Source organism: Notolabrus celidotus, chromosome 12 (genome assembly GCF_009762535.1).
Source record: "Notolabrus celidotus isolate fNotCel1 chromosome 12, fNotCel1.pri, whole genome shotgun sequence".
NCBI classification, from domain to species: domain Eukaryota; kingdom Metazoa; phylum Chordata; class Actinopteri; order Labriformes; family Labridae; genus Notolabrus; species Notolabrus celidotus.
Window position 1 is genome coordinate 34,052,952 of NC_048283.1, and position 17,690 is coordinate 34,070,641.

The 17,690-nt window shown below is 41.5% G+C and overlaps 1 protein-coding gene across 4 annotated transcripts in view; it reads left to right on the forward strand.

Moving 5' to 3' along the window:
* depdc1b (DEP domain containing 1B) overlaps window positions 1-11,908 on the forward strand; it is a 30,255-nt gene extending 18,347 nt beyond the window's left edge. Inside the window, exons 9-12 of one of the 4 annotated variants that reach the window (XM_034697798.1) lie at window positions 1,960-2,136; window positions 5,621-5,803; window positions 7,803-8,013; window positions 11,858-11,908. In XM_034697798.1, the coding sequence (XP_034553689.1) occupies window positions 1,960-2,136; window positions 5,621-5,803; window positions 7,803-7,967 (525 nt within the window). In that variant the 3' untranslated portion in view covers window positions 7,968-8,013; window positions 11,858-11,908. Of the gene's footprint in view, window positions 1-1,959; window positions 2,137-5,620; window positions 5,804-7,802; window positions 11,143-11,857 lie in introns of those variants that run through there. The other 3 variants (XM_034697799.1, XM_034697800.1, XM_034697797.1) reach the window with 3 other exon arrangements.
* The last annotated feature ends 5,782 nt before the right edge of the window (window positions 11,909-17,690 follow it).

Here is a 17,690-nt window from a genome sequence, read left to right on the forward strand (position 1 = left end):
TGCAAAGACCACAACATAACACATTAGAAAAACATGCTGCAATGCAAAGACCACAACACAATACATTAGAAAAACATGCTGCAAAAACCACAACACAACACATTAGAAAAACATGCTGCAAAGACCACAACACAACACATTAGAAAAACATGCTGCAAAGACCACAACACAACACATTAGAAAAACATGCTGCAAAAACCACAACACAACACATTAGAAAAACATGCTGCAAAGACCACAACACAACACATTAGAAAAACATGCTGCAAAAACCACAACACATTAGAAAAACACACTGGAAAGACCACAACACAATACATTAGAAAAACACACTGCAAAGACCACAACATAATACATTAGAAAAACACACTGCAAAGACCACAACACGATACATTAGAAAAACACACTGCAAAGACCACAACACAACACATTAGAAAAACACACTGCAAAGACCACAACACAACACATTAGAAAAACACACTGCAAAGACCACAACACAACACATTAGAAAAACATGCTGCAAAGACCACAACATAACACATTAGAAAAACATGCTGCAATGCAAAGACCACAACACAATACATTAGATAAACGCACTGCAAAGACCACAACACAACACATTAGAAAAACACACTGCAAAGACCACAACACAATACATTAGATAAACGCACTGCAAAGACCACAACACAACACATTAGAAAAACATGCTGCAAAGACCACAACACAACACATTAGAAAAACATGCTGCAAAGACCACAACACAACACATTAGAAAAACATGCTGCAAAGACCACAACACAACTGAAATGTTTCCAGAGGAAACTTAAGGACAGAATTGCTGCGTGACAAGGACACAGACGCAAACGTATGCGGTGCTCATGTCAGTGGTGCTCACGTCTGCCTCGACCCCTGCTGCGTAGGGGCAACACAGAAGTATAAAACAGCCTTTAGTCTGCTTGTTGGCAAGGACAGGATCATAGACTGCATGAAACCATGGACGAAACAACAGCTATCACAAGTGAAGCCAACATTTTGGAGCTTTCTCTACTAACTTGCTGGAGTATAAGTTACACAGCCTTCTGTGTTTATGTAAACAGATGGAACATGGGTCCAACTGTAAAAATATAATCTTTGTAATTTTTTGTCAAACATGGTCTCTGTCATACCTCAGTTTTTCAATCTTGATCACACTGAGGATGAGTTTCAGTCGCATGTATAATCAGAAGCAAAGCCATTTATTAGCTGCTAGATGGGCAAAGATGTTTCTCCTAACATGCTGGGTGGAGGTTGAAAGTTTGTGCATTCACATATCCTTCTAGAGGTTATTTTATTCCTCCAGTCTGGATTTCATCAATCTGCCTGCCTCAGTCTAGCCGGTCTGACTTGGATGAAATGAAAACTGAGTGTGTTGTTTATTCAGGGATACAGAGCGTGTTCATCAACAATGGCCTCAGACTTGGGTCACTGTCTCCACAGATTTATGTCGCATCAAGAGGAGACTATCCCTGGAATACTAAAGGTTACAGAAGCAATAAGACACTCCAGAAATGACTCTTGACAAAGCTTGAACAAGTAAAGTCCATAAAAGCAAAAAGAAAGGGAAACTTTGCAGAGGTGGGAAAGAATGAGAAGGGAATAAATACACTGCGTTTCTCTCCTCATGTTTGCATGAATCAGTGATAGTTCACACCATGTCTAATCTTTATACTTTATGAGCTACTCAGACTTGATTAAATATGAACTGTCATGATAATCACTTCAAGCTCAAACTAATATCAGTCTGAACACTGTGTGCATTCAAAATTCCAATATTAAAAGCAAAAGTTGTCTTTTCTGTCATTACTTTGGATGTATTCAACAGATCCTCCTCAAACATCTTTAATATTAATGTAATAAGTGTAACTGTGGACTGAAGTACTGCTGGCCTCTGATCCCTCTCCTGTTATGCGCCCTCTCCAGATGGTGCAGATGTTTTCTCACTGCGTCCTGGGCTCTGTTGATGAGATGGACCTGGACGAGCTGCTTGCCACCAAACTGGTGACCTTCATGATGGAGCACCACAACACCATCTTCCAAGTTCCCTCCAAGCTGCGTCACCAGGTTGAGGAGCACCTGTCCCACCTCAAAAGGGTCCAGGTCCGTAAACTCAGAGCAGTTACAGCTCATTAGTGAATGACTGATGAGCAGTGACTAGGGGTGTAACGATTCTTTTTAACTACGATTCAATTCCTATCATGATTCATGGTTGTCGATACGATCAAAGGACGATATTGGTTCATTTAGAACAATATGATCCGGAACGATTCAGTGACTTGAAATCGATTCAGTATCTTTTAGCCAAAAATTCAACCAGTGTGACTGTGAAATAAATCCCTTGATACTGGACAGTCCTAGATTCCTGTTGTTTCTTGTAAGGGAATCAGGTATAAATTAATAATGGATATAAAACAAGTAAACAACAATTTATGGCAAATGCATTCATTCATTTATTTGGAGAAAGTGCAACCAACACTTCAGGTTGAATTAACAGGAGGTTAACCTTTTCTGCTCCCGTTTTCAATATTCTATACATTTTCAATAGGGGTGCAACGGATCAAAAAACTCACGGTTCGGATCGGATCACGGTTTTGAGTCATGGATCGGATCATTTTTCGGATCAGCAAAAAAAAAGAAAAAAGACAAATACAACTTTGTCCCTCCAGTTATTTTGTAAAACACTTTTAAACTTTTGCCAATAAAATAAAAACAAGTTTCAACTCAAAATGTACTGCTTGTGCAAAGCACCCTATCTGTGGGCCCAGTCCTACCTCATTCACTGCATTTCATGGCATGGCAAGTGAAGGAGCAGAGGAACTTCAAAAGATTCACTCCATTCTTCTTTCAATCGTTGATTTTCACCGTCCACTTTTCTTTGAGCTGCAAACTTGGAACACACCGTTTTATTCTAGGGTCCTACAGCTGGCAAAGTGCCAATATGTGAACTGCTCAATAAACGAAAGTGAATGTTAAAGATTTCACTCGCAGCGTTGGACTCTAATTGACCCATTAACAGGCTGTCTGCGTATCGTTGACATGGAGACAAGTCCCGGTAAACACAAGGTGACCCGACCAAAACACAGAGTGAAGGAATAACAGTTCGGGGGCCACAAATAGGCGGCCGGAAGCGGCCCGCGGCCCGCGTATTGACGGCCTCTGGTCTAGTGGGTGCGCAACGGAATTTCATAACGTGGCTCAAGCACATTCAGCATTCAGTGTATTTCACAGGGAAACCAAAATGCTCCCATACATGTGACTTACAAGATGCAGGAGGTTTTTCAAGTTCCTCTGCTCCTTCACTTACCATGACTACCGCTGCGCTTGACGAGTGAGTGTGGATTGAACATGCGGTCATCACGTGAACACGCGCAACTTTTTTCATCAACCGGTCCGCGGACCACGTCCGTGCCGAACCGTGGAGAGGCATCCGTACGGATCACGGATCAACCATGATCCGTTGCACCACTAATTTTCAATAAAAGTTCAGTAAGTGCAACCAACATTTGAACAGTAGGTTTACCTGCTAGTTCTGCTTTTGTTTGTCAACATAAAAATAATACAACATAATTCTTAATACTTTCATACAATGCAGTAATAACCTTTTCTGAGAAGAGTGGTCGGCTCGGTATCTGGTCCCATGGCTCCAATGTTTAAATCATTTCACAGAGCCCCGGATTTCCAACCACACTGTAGGGTCGCATGTCTTTGCAGATAAACTTGGCAATTGTTGTCGTGATGTTTTTCCCCGTGCCGAGTTTTGTCCTAGTCTCTGACTAAACATGCTCGTGAGGCCTGAGGCTTCTGCAGAGCTGATGTTACCTTGATGAACGCTGCAAGAGGTGCCTGGACGGACGGCGTTGTGTGAAATCCCATGGTGCCTTAGTAGGTGGTTGGATAGATTTAGAGTGTTGCCGTGGTAACTTTACTTGACCTTTACATATCCTACAAACAGCGAGCGACTTATTTAGAAAATCTCCGTCTTTGCAAAAGCCAAAGTGTTTCCACAGACTGGACCTCAATGGTGGCTTGATGATCTCTCGCTCGCCGGCTTCTCCTCTGCCATCCGCTATGCTGTTTTGCTGTCTGCTGGCACGTGGCGATGACGTCACAGACAGGCAGCCTGAATTGAGTAACGTTTAACATTTTTATCATTAAAAATGCAAAAAAACACAACACATCCATATAAAGTCTGCCGTGCTTAAATCCAATGTGTTATTTCCTAGTATCCATAAAATTTATGTATTCCCTTTTAAAACGATGTTAGATCAATATATGTCGTCTGGAAAGCCAACTTGTCGAGCACAGATCGATGTAGTCGGATCGTAGGAATATAAATGGATACGTCGATGTAGTAGATGAATCATTACACCTCTAGCTGGTAGGACTAGTTCTGCAAATAACAGCCACACTAGGAAAAAAACAAACTAACATTGTTTTCCCCAAGACTCTTAGGCCCCGTGTTTAGCTGTGTTGAATAAATAGTACTCGATATGGACTGTTCTGGAGTACTTTAATTAATCATTACACCCCTAGCAGTGACAGTACGTGATGGTGTGATCACACTGCAACCATTTTTCTGCTGCCTCTCAAGCTCTGAGCCATATCTGGCCATCATTCTGGAAATAATGTTCCAGCTTGTTTCCATCATTTTGCTGAGCACTAAATGTGGAGAAGAGGCGCAGTCACTGATACGTTCAGATATTAGTAAAGCTTCATAGAATCTGGATGTACTGTGGTTGATGTGGTAATGTGAGAGGAAAACACTTGTCACAGAAGCTTGAGGCTCTCCAAACCGCAGTCCTGTTTACCGCATCATAAATATTTCTGTTCATATTATTAAATGAATATGAATCTAATATTCAGTGACGATACTTTCCCTGATGTTCCTGTACCTGCTTTTCTATCTGTTGCTTAGGGTATCATAGGTATTAAGATCAGCGGCACAGTCTGGAGTTCTTTCATTAATAATGTTTATTCCCCTTTGATGCAAGGTTACCCTGTACTCTTAATGTAACGCTGCAGAAACTGAAGTAGGATTTCTATGAACAAACAATAAGGCCACATTAGAAACATGGGGAACTGTAGTGAGTCATCACAGGAGCAGGCAGAGGAGGGTTATATGCGTGTCTGCTGCGTTGGTTGGTAATACTTGGAAACCCTGCAAGAGCACTTGGAGATTTTGTGCTTGAGCAGTCGTTCTTCTTACACAGAGGACTTTTCTTTTATTTCTATGAGCACAGTTGGTTCATATTGATGTACATGCTGGTTTTCTTTGTCTGGAATTAACAGAATGTGGAGAACACAGACTGTACAAACACCGTTTGTCCAGCAAAATAAAGGCCTGTTAGATTTCATTGTTGTAGCCCAACATTGGCTGCTCAAGCGTACACATCACACACTGAACAGAAAAGTAAATCTTGATAGAAGCCTATTTCTCCAAAATAACACCAAGGACTGATGTGGTAAATACATTCCATTTACTTAATGTATGACAGAAAAAAGGAGGATCAAGCATATGATAGTTTTTGTGTAACACCTCTTGAAATGTACATCCATCTTACACCTCCCTCGTTCCTTCCATCAGATCAAATACGCAGGCTCCGATACAGACTTCAGTTCATCTCCAGCCTTCTGTAAACAGATCAGCAGGGTGGACTCCGAGGAGCAGAAGGTGATCGGAACTCAGACCCCCTTGCAGCAGCTGCTCGAAGGCCTGATTGCAGACACAGAACTGCCCGCCAAGGACAAGAAGAAAAGACTCAAACAGGTACGCCTCTACTTGTTGGAAAGGGACACGTTTAAAGAGAAAGGGCACTAAATGGAGATCTTAGTGATGTGGTTCTAATTAGAAATCTTGATGGGCAAACAGAAAAATCAGAGAGTGCTTCTGCCAAATGCTTTAAAATGAACTATGAGCCATTAATCAGCCCCTCCAGGATTTTAGAGGCTTTGTTTTGCTGTTATTGTTGCAGCCTTAAATGCCTAATTTTGCGGCAGCTTTTATTCAAAGTTGCAATGCAAGTTTCAATGTTTTTCTAATTGTTAGTTCTGCTCTGGTGATGTGCTGGTAAGATAAGATATGAGACAATTGAATTACTGTCTCACTGAACTAGGGATGCCATCATCCTTGCTTGTCTATATCAGAATTAGCAGCAGGCTAAACAAACTATTAATATTTTTGTTGCTGTAGATTTATAATTAAAAATGTATCATTTATATGTTGTGTCTAAGCTGTAGCGCAGCCACCCACCACTAGGGCTGTAGCTCCCATCGCTGGCTTCTGCCATGCTATAATGCTCTACTACTACAAGGATGTAAACAGGTGCAAATGACATCTAGGAGCACGGCGTGGTTTGCCAGTAGTTCAATCCACAGAAAATAGAGATTAAGTTGTTATTAGGCTGTGTCAGGTTAAACTGGCACATAAACACTCGACTGGAACAGTGCGCAACCAGCACAGGAAACCTGATTCAGTGACTTGAAATCGACTCATTAACTTTTGAGGCAAAAATTCAACCAGTGTGACTGTGAAATAAAGGCCTTGATACTGGAGAGTCCTAGATTCCTGTTGTTTATTGTAAGGGAACCAGGTATAAATTAATTATGGATATAAACAAACAAGTAAACAACAATTAATTGCAAATGCATTCATTATTTTATTTGAAGAACACCTCAGGTTGAATTAACAGGAGGTTAACCTTTTCTGCTCTCGTTTTCAGTATTCAATATTGAATATGACAGCTTATTTAGAATATCTCCGTCTTTGCAAAAGCCAAAGTGTTTCCACACACTGGACCGCAATGATGGCTTGATAACTTCTCGCTCGCCGGCTTCTCCTCTGCCATCCGCCATGCTGTTTTGTGTGGCATTGACGTCACAGACAGGCAGCCTGAATAGAGTAACGTTTAATGTCTTTATCATTAAAAGTGCAAAAAAACCACATCCATATAAAGTCTGCTGTGCTTAAATCCAATGTGTTATTTCCTAGTATGGATACAATCGATTTATTACCTTTTAAAACGATGTTAGATCAATATATGTCGTCTGTAAGGCCAACTTGCCAACCACAGATCGATGTAGTCGGATCATAGGAATATAAATGGATACATAGATGTAGTAGATGAATCGTTACACCTCTAGCTGGTAGGACTAGTTCTGCAAACAACAGCCACACTAGGAAAAACCCAAACTAACATTGTTTTCCCCAAGACTCTTAGGCCCTGTGTTTAGCTGTGTTGAATAAATAGTACTCGATATGGACTGTTTTGGAGTATTTTCTCACCTTTGGACTTGATAATTCCATCAGAATGACATGAAAATTGGTTGGAAGATCCATACATTGTACACACACTAATTAAAACCAGTCGTGACTCACATTTGTAACAGAACCTCTGGTAATGGAAATGTAAGCTTACATTCTCTGTTTGATCAATAGACTCAACATAGTTTTGTTTTTGTCAATTGTCTATACAATATTACAGATACATCAATGTGATCAATTTGAATTTGTGTATTTTGGGACCCCTCTAAAATGAGATGACACATCTCAAGGGGTTTATTCTGATAAACACAGTTCTTCTGTGTGAACTGGCTAAATTGCAACATTGCAACTTGTCAGAAGGATCTGTCTGAACGTGCCTCCATAGACTTGTGTTCAGTATGTTTCAAGAAGTTAAGACCTGTGATCCTCGAATCCCTCAGCAGCATCAGTATGACTTTGATTTGCATATATTATACAGTAATGAGTCATATCCCTGCCTCCTCAGTTTCAGAGGTCATACCCAGACGTCTACCGCAATCGATTTCCCACTGAGGAAAGCAAAGCCGCCGTCATACCTGAGAAAACCCCTCGACTCAAGCCTCACCTCATGTTCTTCAACCTCAAGAAACCTTTCCAGCCCTTCCAGAGGAGCTGGAGTTTTAGGGCATGATCTGTCTCTGCTCTGACACCTCTGCACTACAGGCTGTATGCACAAGGTAACACAAGTATCAGAGGACAAGGAGCTCTGTAGCTGTTGTGATGCTCTGGCTGCTGTTTTGCTCTCACACAGTTAATCATGAGAGTTACTGTAAATAGTACGATGAACTTTGTAGCACTCTAAAACTAAGATGATAATGTAAGGGATCAGTTTGATGACACACACATACCCTAACCCTAAAGGCTGATTTATACTTCTGTGTCGAATCGACGTCGTAGCCTACGCCGGAGGTCCGCGTAGCTCCCGTACCTACTCAGAGGCCTACGCACGTAGCTGACGTGCACCTCCTCCAAAATGTAACTACGCATAGAATCGACGCGGACCGAAAGCGCTTTGATTGGTCCTCTCTGCGGCTTGTATTTCCCGCATTTAAGATAAGATAAGATAAGATAAGATAGTCCTTTACTCGTCCCACAACGGGGAAATTCAAGAGTCACAGTAACAGAGTAGACAGTGCAAAAAAATATAAAGCAAACAAGACCCTATAAAGTATCAATTATTAAAAAGTTATTAGCAATTTAAATTAAAGAGGTAAAAAATAAGCATATCTTACAACATATATACTGTATACATATATATATTATTGGTTATAGAGTCTGACCACTACAGGAAGAAAAGACCTGTGGTATCTCTCTGTGAGACACCGCGGGTGAAGTAGTCTGTCACTGAACGAGCTCCGTAGTGTTGTTATGGTCTCCTGGAGAGGGTGTGAGGTGTTGTCCATCAGAGAAGATAGCTTTGCTATCATCCTCCTGTCAACCACCACCTCCACAGGGTCCAGTGGGCAGCCCAGGACAGAGCTGGCCTTCTTCACCAGTCTGTTCAGCTTCTTCCTGTCAGCAGCAGAGATGCTCTTTCCCCAGCAGACCACTCCAAAGAATATGGCTGATGCCACCACAGAGTCAAAGAAGGACTTCAGAAGAGCCCCCTCCACACCAAATGACCTGAGTCTCCTGAGCAGAAAGAGTCTGCTTTGTCCCTTCTTGTACAGCGCATTTGAGTTGTCTGACCAGTCCAGTTTATTGTTCAGGTGAACACCCAGGTACTTGTAAGATTTCACAATCTCAATGTCCGTTCCCTGGATGTCCACTGGTGTGGGAGGAGGGGGCTTGCATCTTCTGAAATCCACCATCTCTTCTTAGCTCGCAGTGCTGCACCGGCACGTCGTCCTCGCTTCCTCCTCTTCAGCTCGCGGGGCAGATCGGGCCTCGCACCGGTTAGCATCGCCATGCTACGGAAAGCTAACAGCTGGTCCCGAGTGTAAACAGTGCGACCATGGTTACACGAGAGATTCATATCTGCCTTATCGTAGATAGATCTTACATTCTCCATAACGGTGGGTGGAAGGACAGGTCGACATCGTCTTTTCTTAGCTTACACCTCAGTATTAGCACATCATCATTGCCTCCTTCTCCTCAGCTTGCAGGGAACATCAGGCTTAGCATTGACATGCTACGGCTGCTAACAGCTGATCAATGTGGCTATAGTTACGTGCAGAATCTCACACAGGAACAAAAATAGTAAAATAGTAAAAACTTCACTGCAAACCTAGTCAGTTTTGGTGTTTATGGCCAACAAATGAGTCATTAAAAGTCATGACAGGCTCCAAATACATAATAACTAAACAGACATGAAAAAAAGTCGAAAAAAGGACAATGAAGAGAGAGCTACTGCAACAAACAACACTTAACATTTACAGCACTTCCGGGATCCCTGCTCATTGGCCGCTCATCTGCCGTGTATTTCTCCTCTCTATTCTTCATGTAATCATGTCTGTATGATAAACAGCAACATGTATCAGCTGTAGATTAACAGAACACGCTCTGAATCGCTGTGGAAAAGGAAACAGAGATCGTAGCGGGCTATCCGGCTATCAGAGAGACCACACTGACCTCAGGCGTTTCGGTGGAGAACTGCTGCGCGTCACGGACACATCAACACACAAGTAAGTGGTGCTCAGGGGCGATGCAGAAGTATAAATCAGCCTTAACCCAACAGTATTCAGAGGACAGTCCGAATTGTTCCTTGTGTTATATATTGGTTCAGTTGCAAAACACTGACAGCAAATGTTAAACTTTAGTCTAGGACACTATAAACCAAAAAACTGACCCTTTAAAAAATACATTTGTACTTAATGTAACAGTAGAAAACTTAAAAACATAAATACCACTAGCACTGAAAGAACCACTGACGTTTCTTCTCAAAGTGAACTCTAGTTCTAAAATGTAGTACTTTGCTCTCTGTCTACTAAAATGCTTTAGGAAGGACTGTAAGCATAAATGGCAGGTCACTGAGATCGCCATATATACCTTGAATTTAATTGAATGAAATGCATTTCAAAAGTATCACTAGATCATTTCTTAACATAAAAGTTTGAAAATTGAATAATGGGCACGTATTGTGACATAGTTTTGTAACGTGTTAAAAACACACACATGCATTTCTTGGTATCAAAACCATGAGCTTGATTTTTGCATTTCTTCCACGTGAACCTGGTCCTTATGTCGTTGAATCTTGGAAACTTGGAGCCCGGACACTTAAATGAACATATCAAGGGATTGCTGAGAAAGGAAGTGTGACTTGTTACATAACTGAATGTTCTTCAGAAGCCACAGATAAAATCACAACATATGAGAGGAAATCTGTTCGGCCAAGATACACTTTGTCTGTGAAATGTTCTTTTAGTCCTGAATCCTGCTCTCAGAAAAGGGAAAGATCGTCACACCCCTTGCTCTCTCATTCCTCCTCACATCTTACTTGAAAGGTCTTACTGTACACGCACTCTTAAAACAACTCATTTCATGTTCTACTTGTTGGTTTTATTCTGTATATAAGAACTATTTTCCTTGATTGGTACATATTTGAATGTCTGTCATACTCTTTCTGTTTTCAGTGTGTTTTGTCATTTTCTGTACTTTGCTGCTCTTTCACTTCAATCAGGTTGTTTTTCACTTAATTTGAGACTTAGATGATTTATATTTTTGTAACAATGTAATACTGATATAGCTGTATAACTTCTTAGAAAATTCTCTGGAACAAATCATGCTGGAATAGCTGTTACACTTGAATTGCTGCTCTTACCTTGAAAAATGCTGACTTTCATATAAAACTTGTGTTTGGGCAAATTTAACTGTTTTTCTCTTTCTTTCTTTTTTATGGGGATACACACTATCTGTCTAATATCCAGAGTTCACCACAATCATTTTGAGTCAAGTGTACTTACCACTGCTGACAGGGAGTGACAAGCAGACAAGTTATCAGTGACTAAACGTTACACTTTCAGAGGATTGACACTTTTCCAAAAGTTGGTTGATGAAATTTCCTCTTCAGTCAACTCTTAAGTACTTACTGGTTTCCTTCAAGTAACTATATCTGAAGTGAAATGAACTCTAAAGTGGTAGACTAAGATAAATTCACAGCTGAGCACAAGGACACTTTGAGTGTTTGAGAGGGTGAAACTACAACCTTCAAACACTGAATGAAAGCCTCCGGACTTTTGGTTATATAGTGTATGGGTAGAGATAAAGGGGTACTTTTATCTCATTCAATTTATACATTGGGATGCTATTGTTGTTAACAAACATCAACAACATTCATTTAACCAACAGAGCCTTGACACCTTTTGCTCTTATCTCTTACTGAACCATAAATGGGATGTTTTGTAAGTGAGGTTGTATGAGATACCAGGAACCAGCATCCCTGTGAGTATAATGAGAAGAGAAGCTGTTTGAGGTGCTTGTCAGTAGTACTTGTATTACTCACAGGGGCGCTGGTCAGCTTGGCCACTTTCTTTTTTATTTCATTAAAGTTATATTTTGTGCCTTTTTGCCTTTATTTGATAGGACAGCTGAAGAGAGACAGGAAATGTGGGGAGTAGAGAGTGGGGGAATGCATGCAGGAAATGGTCGACTGGCCTGGAATTGAACCGGCGACCCCTGTGACGAAGACTGTAGCCTCTGTATGTGTGGCGCTTAGACCACTAGGCCACCAGTGCCCTGGCTTGGCCATTTTCTTAACATACAGGCCAGAGAACCAACATGTACCACTGCAGACAGGGTCAAATTTACCACCCTAATTTTAAGAAAGATGATCCATTATACCAATGTCTGCATGAGTCAAGCAGCAACCTCCGGTCTCAAAATATGAACCCCTGAAGTGTTATAAACTGCAATTCATTGAGAATCCACTTGAGGCTGGCTGCAGAAACACAGGAAACCACATACACACCCATTCAAAGAAGACGATCTTTACAGCAGAAATAAACATGTTTACAGCCTGGTTCAAAAAACAGCTTCAGTCTACGTCGCTCATTTCTTTATCAGGACACACTGTATGGGGGTGAATTTTTTCTAACACGACAGTACAGAAGATATAAAGAGTATGAGTTTTGCCCAAATAAGGACATGACTGACTTGATTGACAGGCAGGAACACAGCTGTTAGCAAGGAGGCTCAAACTCCGCCTCTTTACCTCACACTAAGGGTGCATCTCAAAGCTCTAAACTGCAGTCTCCTCGCTCGAACCGGAAGTACTTACTGACACGCCATTTTAACTTGCGTCCCAGAGCTCTAAACGCTCCTGGAGGAGAGAGGAGCGAGGAGACTGATCCGAGGAAGGATAATCGAGGAAACACGAGAGCAGACTTTGCGGAAGTCTTTTCTCTGACAGACACGCCCCCTTATTGAATATCACTCACTGATTGGACGCTGCAGCGGCTCGGACTTAACCGAAACTTAACATCAGCTGAGTTTAATAACAGAGAAAAGACAGACCTTAAAACAGTCTCTAAGAGTGCCCTGAAACAGACCTTAAAACAGTCTCTAAGGGTGCCCTGAAACAGACCTTAAAACAGTCTCTAAGGGTGCCCTGAAACAGACCTTAAAACAGTCACTAAGGGTGCTCTGAAAAAGACCTTAAAACAGTCACTAAGGGGGCTCTGAAACAGACCTTAAAACAGTCACTAAGGGTGCTCTGAAACAGACCTTAAAACAGTCACTAAGGGTGCCCTGAAACAGACCTTAAAACAGTCTCTAAGGGTGCTCTGAAACAGACCTTAAAACAGTCTCTAAGGGTGCTCTGAAACAGACCTTAAAACAGTCACTAAGGGTGCCCTGAAACAGACCTTAAAACAGTCACTAAGGGTGCCCTGAAACAGACCTTAAAACAGTCTCTAAGGGTGCTCTGAAACAGACCTTAAAACAGTCACTAAGGGTGACCTGAAACAGACCTTAAAACAGTCACTAAGGGTGCCCTGAAACAGACCTTAAAACAGTCACTAAGGGTGCCCTGAAACAGACCTTAAAACAGTCACTAAGGGTGCCCTGAAACAGACCTTAAAACAGTCTCTAAGGGTGCTCTGAAACAGACCTTAAAACAGTCACTAAGGGTGCTCTGAAACAGACCTTAAAACAGTCTCTAAGGGTGCTCTGAAACAGACCTTAAAACAGTCTCTAAGGGTGCCCTGAAACAGACCTTAAAACAGTCTCTAAGAGTGCCCTGAAACAGACCTTAAAACAGTCACTAAGGGTGCCCTGAAACAGACCTTAAAACAGTCTCTAAGAGTGCCCTGAAACAGACCTTAAAACAGTCACTAAGGGTGCTCTGAAACAGACCTTAAAACAGTCACTAAGGGTGCCCTGAAACAGACCTTAAAACAGTCACTAAGGGTGCTCTGAAACAGACCTTAAAACAGTCACTAAGGGTGCCCTGAAACAGACCTTAAAACAGTCTCTAAGGGTGCCCTGAAACAGACCTTAAAACAGTCACTAAGGGTGCTCTGAAACAGACCTTAAAACAGTCTCTAAGGGTGCCCTGAAACAGACCTTAAAACAGTCACTAAGGGTGCCCTAAAACAGACCTTAAAACAGTCTCTAAGGGTGCCCTGAAACAGACCTTAAAACAGTCACTAAGGGTGCCCTAAAACAGACCTTAAAACAGTCACTAAGGGTGCTCTGAAACAGACCTTAAAACAGTCACTAAGGGTGCCCTAAAACAGACCTTAAAACAGTCACTAAGGGTGCTCTGAAACAGACCTTAAAACAGTCACTAAGGGTGCCCTGAAACAGACCTTAAAACAGTCTCTAAGGGTGCTCTGAAACAGACCTTAAAACAGTCTCTAAGGGTGCCCTGAAACAGACCTTAAAACAGTCACTAAGGGTGCCCTAAAACAGACCTTAAAACAGTCTCTAAGGGTGCCCTGAAACAGACCTTAAAACAGTCACTAAGGGTGCCCTAAAACAGACCTTAAAACAGTCACTAAGGGTGCTCTGAAACAGACCTTAAAACAGTCACTAAAGGTGCCCTGAAACAGACCTTAAAACAGTCTCTAAGGGTGCTCTGAAACAGACCTTAAAACAGTCTCTAAGGGTGCCCTGAAACAGACCTTAAAACAGTCACTAAGGGTGCCCTAAAACAGACCTTAAAACAGTCTCTAAGGGTGCCCTGAAACAGACCTTAAAACAGTCACTAAGGGTGCCCTAAAACAGACCTTAAAACAGTCACTAAGGGTGCTCTGAAACAGACCTTAAAACAGTCACTAAGGGTGCCCTGAAACAGACCTTAAAACAGTCACTAAGGGTGCCCTGAAACAGACCTTAAAACAGTCTCTAAGGGTGCCCTGAAACAGACCTTAAAACAGTCACTAAGGCTGCCCTGAAACAGACCTTAAAACAGTCACTAAGGGTGCCCTGAAACAGACCTTAAAACAGTCTCTAAGGGTGCCCTGAAACAGACCTTAAAACAGTCTCTAAGGGTGCCCTTAAACAGACCTTAAAACAGTCTCTAAGGGTGCCCTGAAACAGACCTTAAAACAGTCACTAAGGGTGCCCTGAAACAGACCTTAAAACAGTCACTAAAGGTGCCCTGAAACAGACCTTAAAACAGTCACTAAGGGTGCCCTGAAACAGACCTTAAAACAGTCACTAAAGGTGCCCTGAAACAGACCTTAAAACAGTCACTAAGGGTGCCCTGAAACAGACCTTAAAACAGTCACTAAGGGTGCCCTGAAACAGACCTTAAAACAGTCACTAAGGGTGCTCTGAAACAGACCTTAAAACAGTCACTAAGGGTGCCCTGAAACAGACCTTAAAACATTCACTAAGGGTGCCCTGTAACAGACCTTAAAACAGTCACTAAGGGTGCCCTGAAACAGACCTTAAAACAGTCTCTAAGGGTGCCCTGAAACAGACCTTAAAACAGTCACTAAGGGTGCTCTGAAACAGACCTTAAAACAGTCACGAAGGGTGCCCTGAAACAGACCTTGAAACAGTCTCTAAGGGTGCTCTGAAACAGACCTTAAAACAGTCACTAAGGGTGCTCTGAAACAGACCTTCAAACAGTCACTAAGGGTGCCCTGAAACAGATCATAAACAGCCGTCGGTTTCTAAACAGTCTGTATGTGATGAGCTGAGATTAAAAAGTGATGTGAGTTTTAAAAACAATATACTGATCCCAAAATCATAAATTCAACATTACAGAGGATGGATGTTATATCTTATTGTTTTTGTCAGATTCACTGTCTAATGAAATAGAGTAATTGAGTCTAATATCATTGATAGAATATATATCAATGATCAGTTATTTCTCCTGTTAGTTTCCCCATTTGGACTCATTTTCTTCATGAAGAGAAGTCTGACAGTAAAGTTTGTTTGTTAGTTGTTTCTGATGGCAAAATAAAGCGCTCTTGGCATGGTACAGTTTTAACCTGCATTTGTGGATGGGATTAGGAGCCCATGCAGTGACTTCCAGAGTCGAGTCCATTTTCATGCAGTACCACCTCAGGGCCTGAAGAACACTGCCAATCTATGTCCTGTTAACTCCAGGAATGTCCTCCTTATACTTTATTTACATCACCTACTTTATACCTGGACTTTCTATTAAATTAACCTTATTAGATGAGCGATTTCTTTTTTCTCCAGGTGTTTTTTATTTAGCATTACAAAACTTTTTCAGTGTTTTGTTGTCCGTCCATGATGAAACATGTTGCCGGCACCAAATTTAAAATGAGCATATTTTTCATAAAACAATCAAATGTTTCAGTTTCAACATTTGATATGTTGTCTTTGTACTATTTTCTAATAAATATAGAGTTAGAATTATTAGCAGACCATCAAAATCCATTTCTATCAACATTTGACACAATGAACCGGGGTTGTAGTTCAATAATGCATGTACACCATACTTCATTATCATAATAATGATAACCACAGGGTAACCACTTCTCCACAATCATGCTATTAAAGTTAATTTGCATATTTCCCAGACAAGTACTATAGATAAAGAGTGTGACGCAGTCTAAATTGAAAGGACGTCCTTATCTTTCCTGCCCTGTCTGCCCTGTTTCCATCTGAAGATAAGATAAGATATTCTTTATAGATCCCCATTATGGGAAATGATTTTGTTAGAGCAGCTTACAACACGGGACAGGGGAATACAACAATGTACTTACATAGTTAAAAATGTTAGTGCACTTCACAAAATAGATGGCATCATGAAGAAAGAACATTATGTGGAAATATTGAAACAGCATCTCAAGACATCGGCCAGGAAGTTGAAGCTTGGGCAAAATTGGTCTTCCAAATGGACAATGACCCTAAGTATACTGCCAAAAATTCCTGCAAACTATTGTAAGAGACTTGTGGAAGGTTACCCAAAACGTTTGACCCAAGTCATACAGTTTAAAGGCACTGCAACCAAATACTAGGGAAATGTATGTAAACTTTTGACTTTGAAGAAAGTAATACTAAAACCTCTAATAAATTATCTCTGTCATTATTCTGACATTTAGCAAATAGAAATAATTTTTGGCAATCCTAAGTGACCTAAAACAGAAAGTTTAGTCTGATTTGATGTCAGATATATATACAGTCATGGCCAAAAGTTTTGAGAATGACACAACTATTAATTTTCACAAAGTCTGCTGTTTCAGTTTTTATAATGGCAGTTTGCATATACTCCAGAATGTTATGAGGAGTGAATTAATTGCTAAGTCCCTCTTTGCCTTGAAAATGAACTTTATCACCAAAAACACATTTCCACTGCATTTCAGCCCTGCCACAAAAGGACCAGCTAACATCATTTCAATGCCACACAGGTGTCACACACATTAACACAGGTGTGGGTGTTGATGAGGACAAGGCTGGCGATCAATCTGTCATGATTGAGTGACTGGACACTTTAAAAGGAAGATGGTGCATGACACCATTGTTCCTCATCTGTTAGCCATGGTTACCTGCAAGGAAACACGTGCAGCCATCATTGCATTGCACAAAAAGGGCCTAACAGGGAAGTTTATAGCAGTGAGTAAGATTGCACCTCAGTCAACCGTCTATGGAATTATCAAGAACTTCAAGGAGAGAGGTTCAAGTGTTGCCAAACAGGCTCCAGGGCACCCAGGAAAGTCCAGCAAGCGCCAGGACCGTCTCCTGAAGGTGTTACAGCTGCGGGATCGGGCCACCACCAGTGCAGAGCTTGCTCAGGAATGGCAGCAGGCAGGTGTGAGTGCATCTGCACGCACAGTGAGGCCAAGACTTTTGGAGGAAGGCCTGGTGTCAAGGAGGGCAGCAAAGAAGCCACTTCTCTCCAGTAAAAACATCAGGGACAGACTGATATTCTGCAGAAGGTACAGGGACTGGACTGCTGAGGACTGGGGTAAAGTCATTTTCTCTGATGAATCCC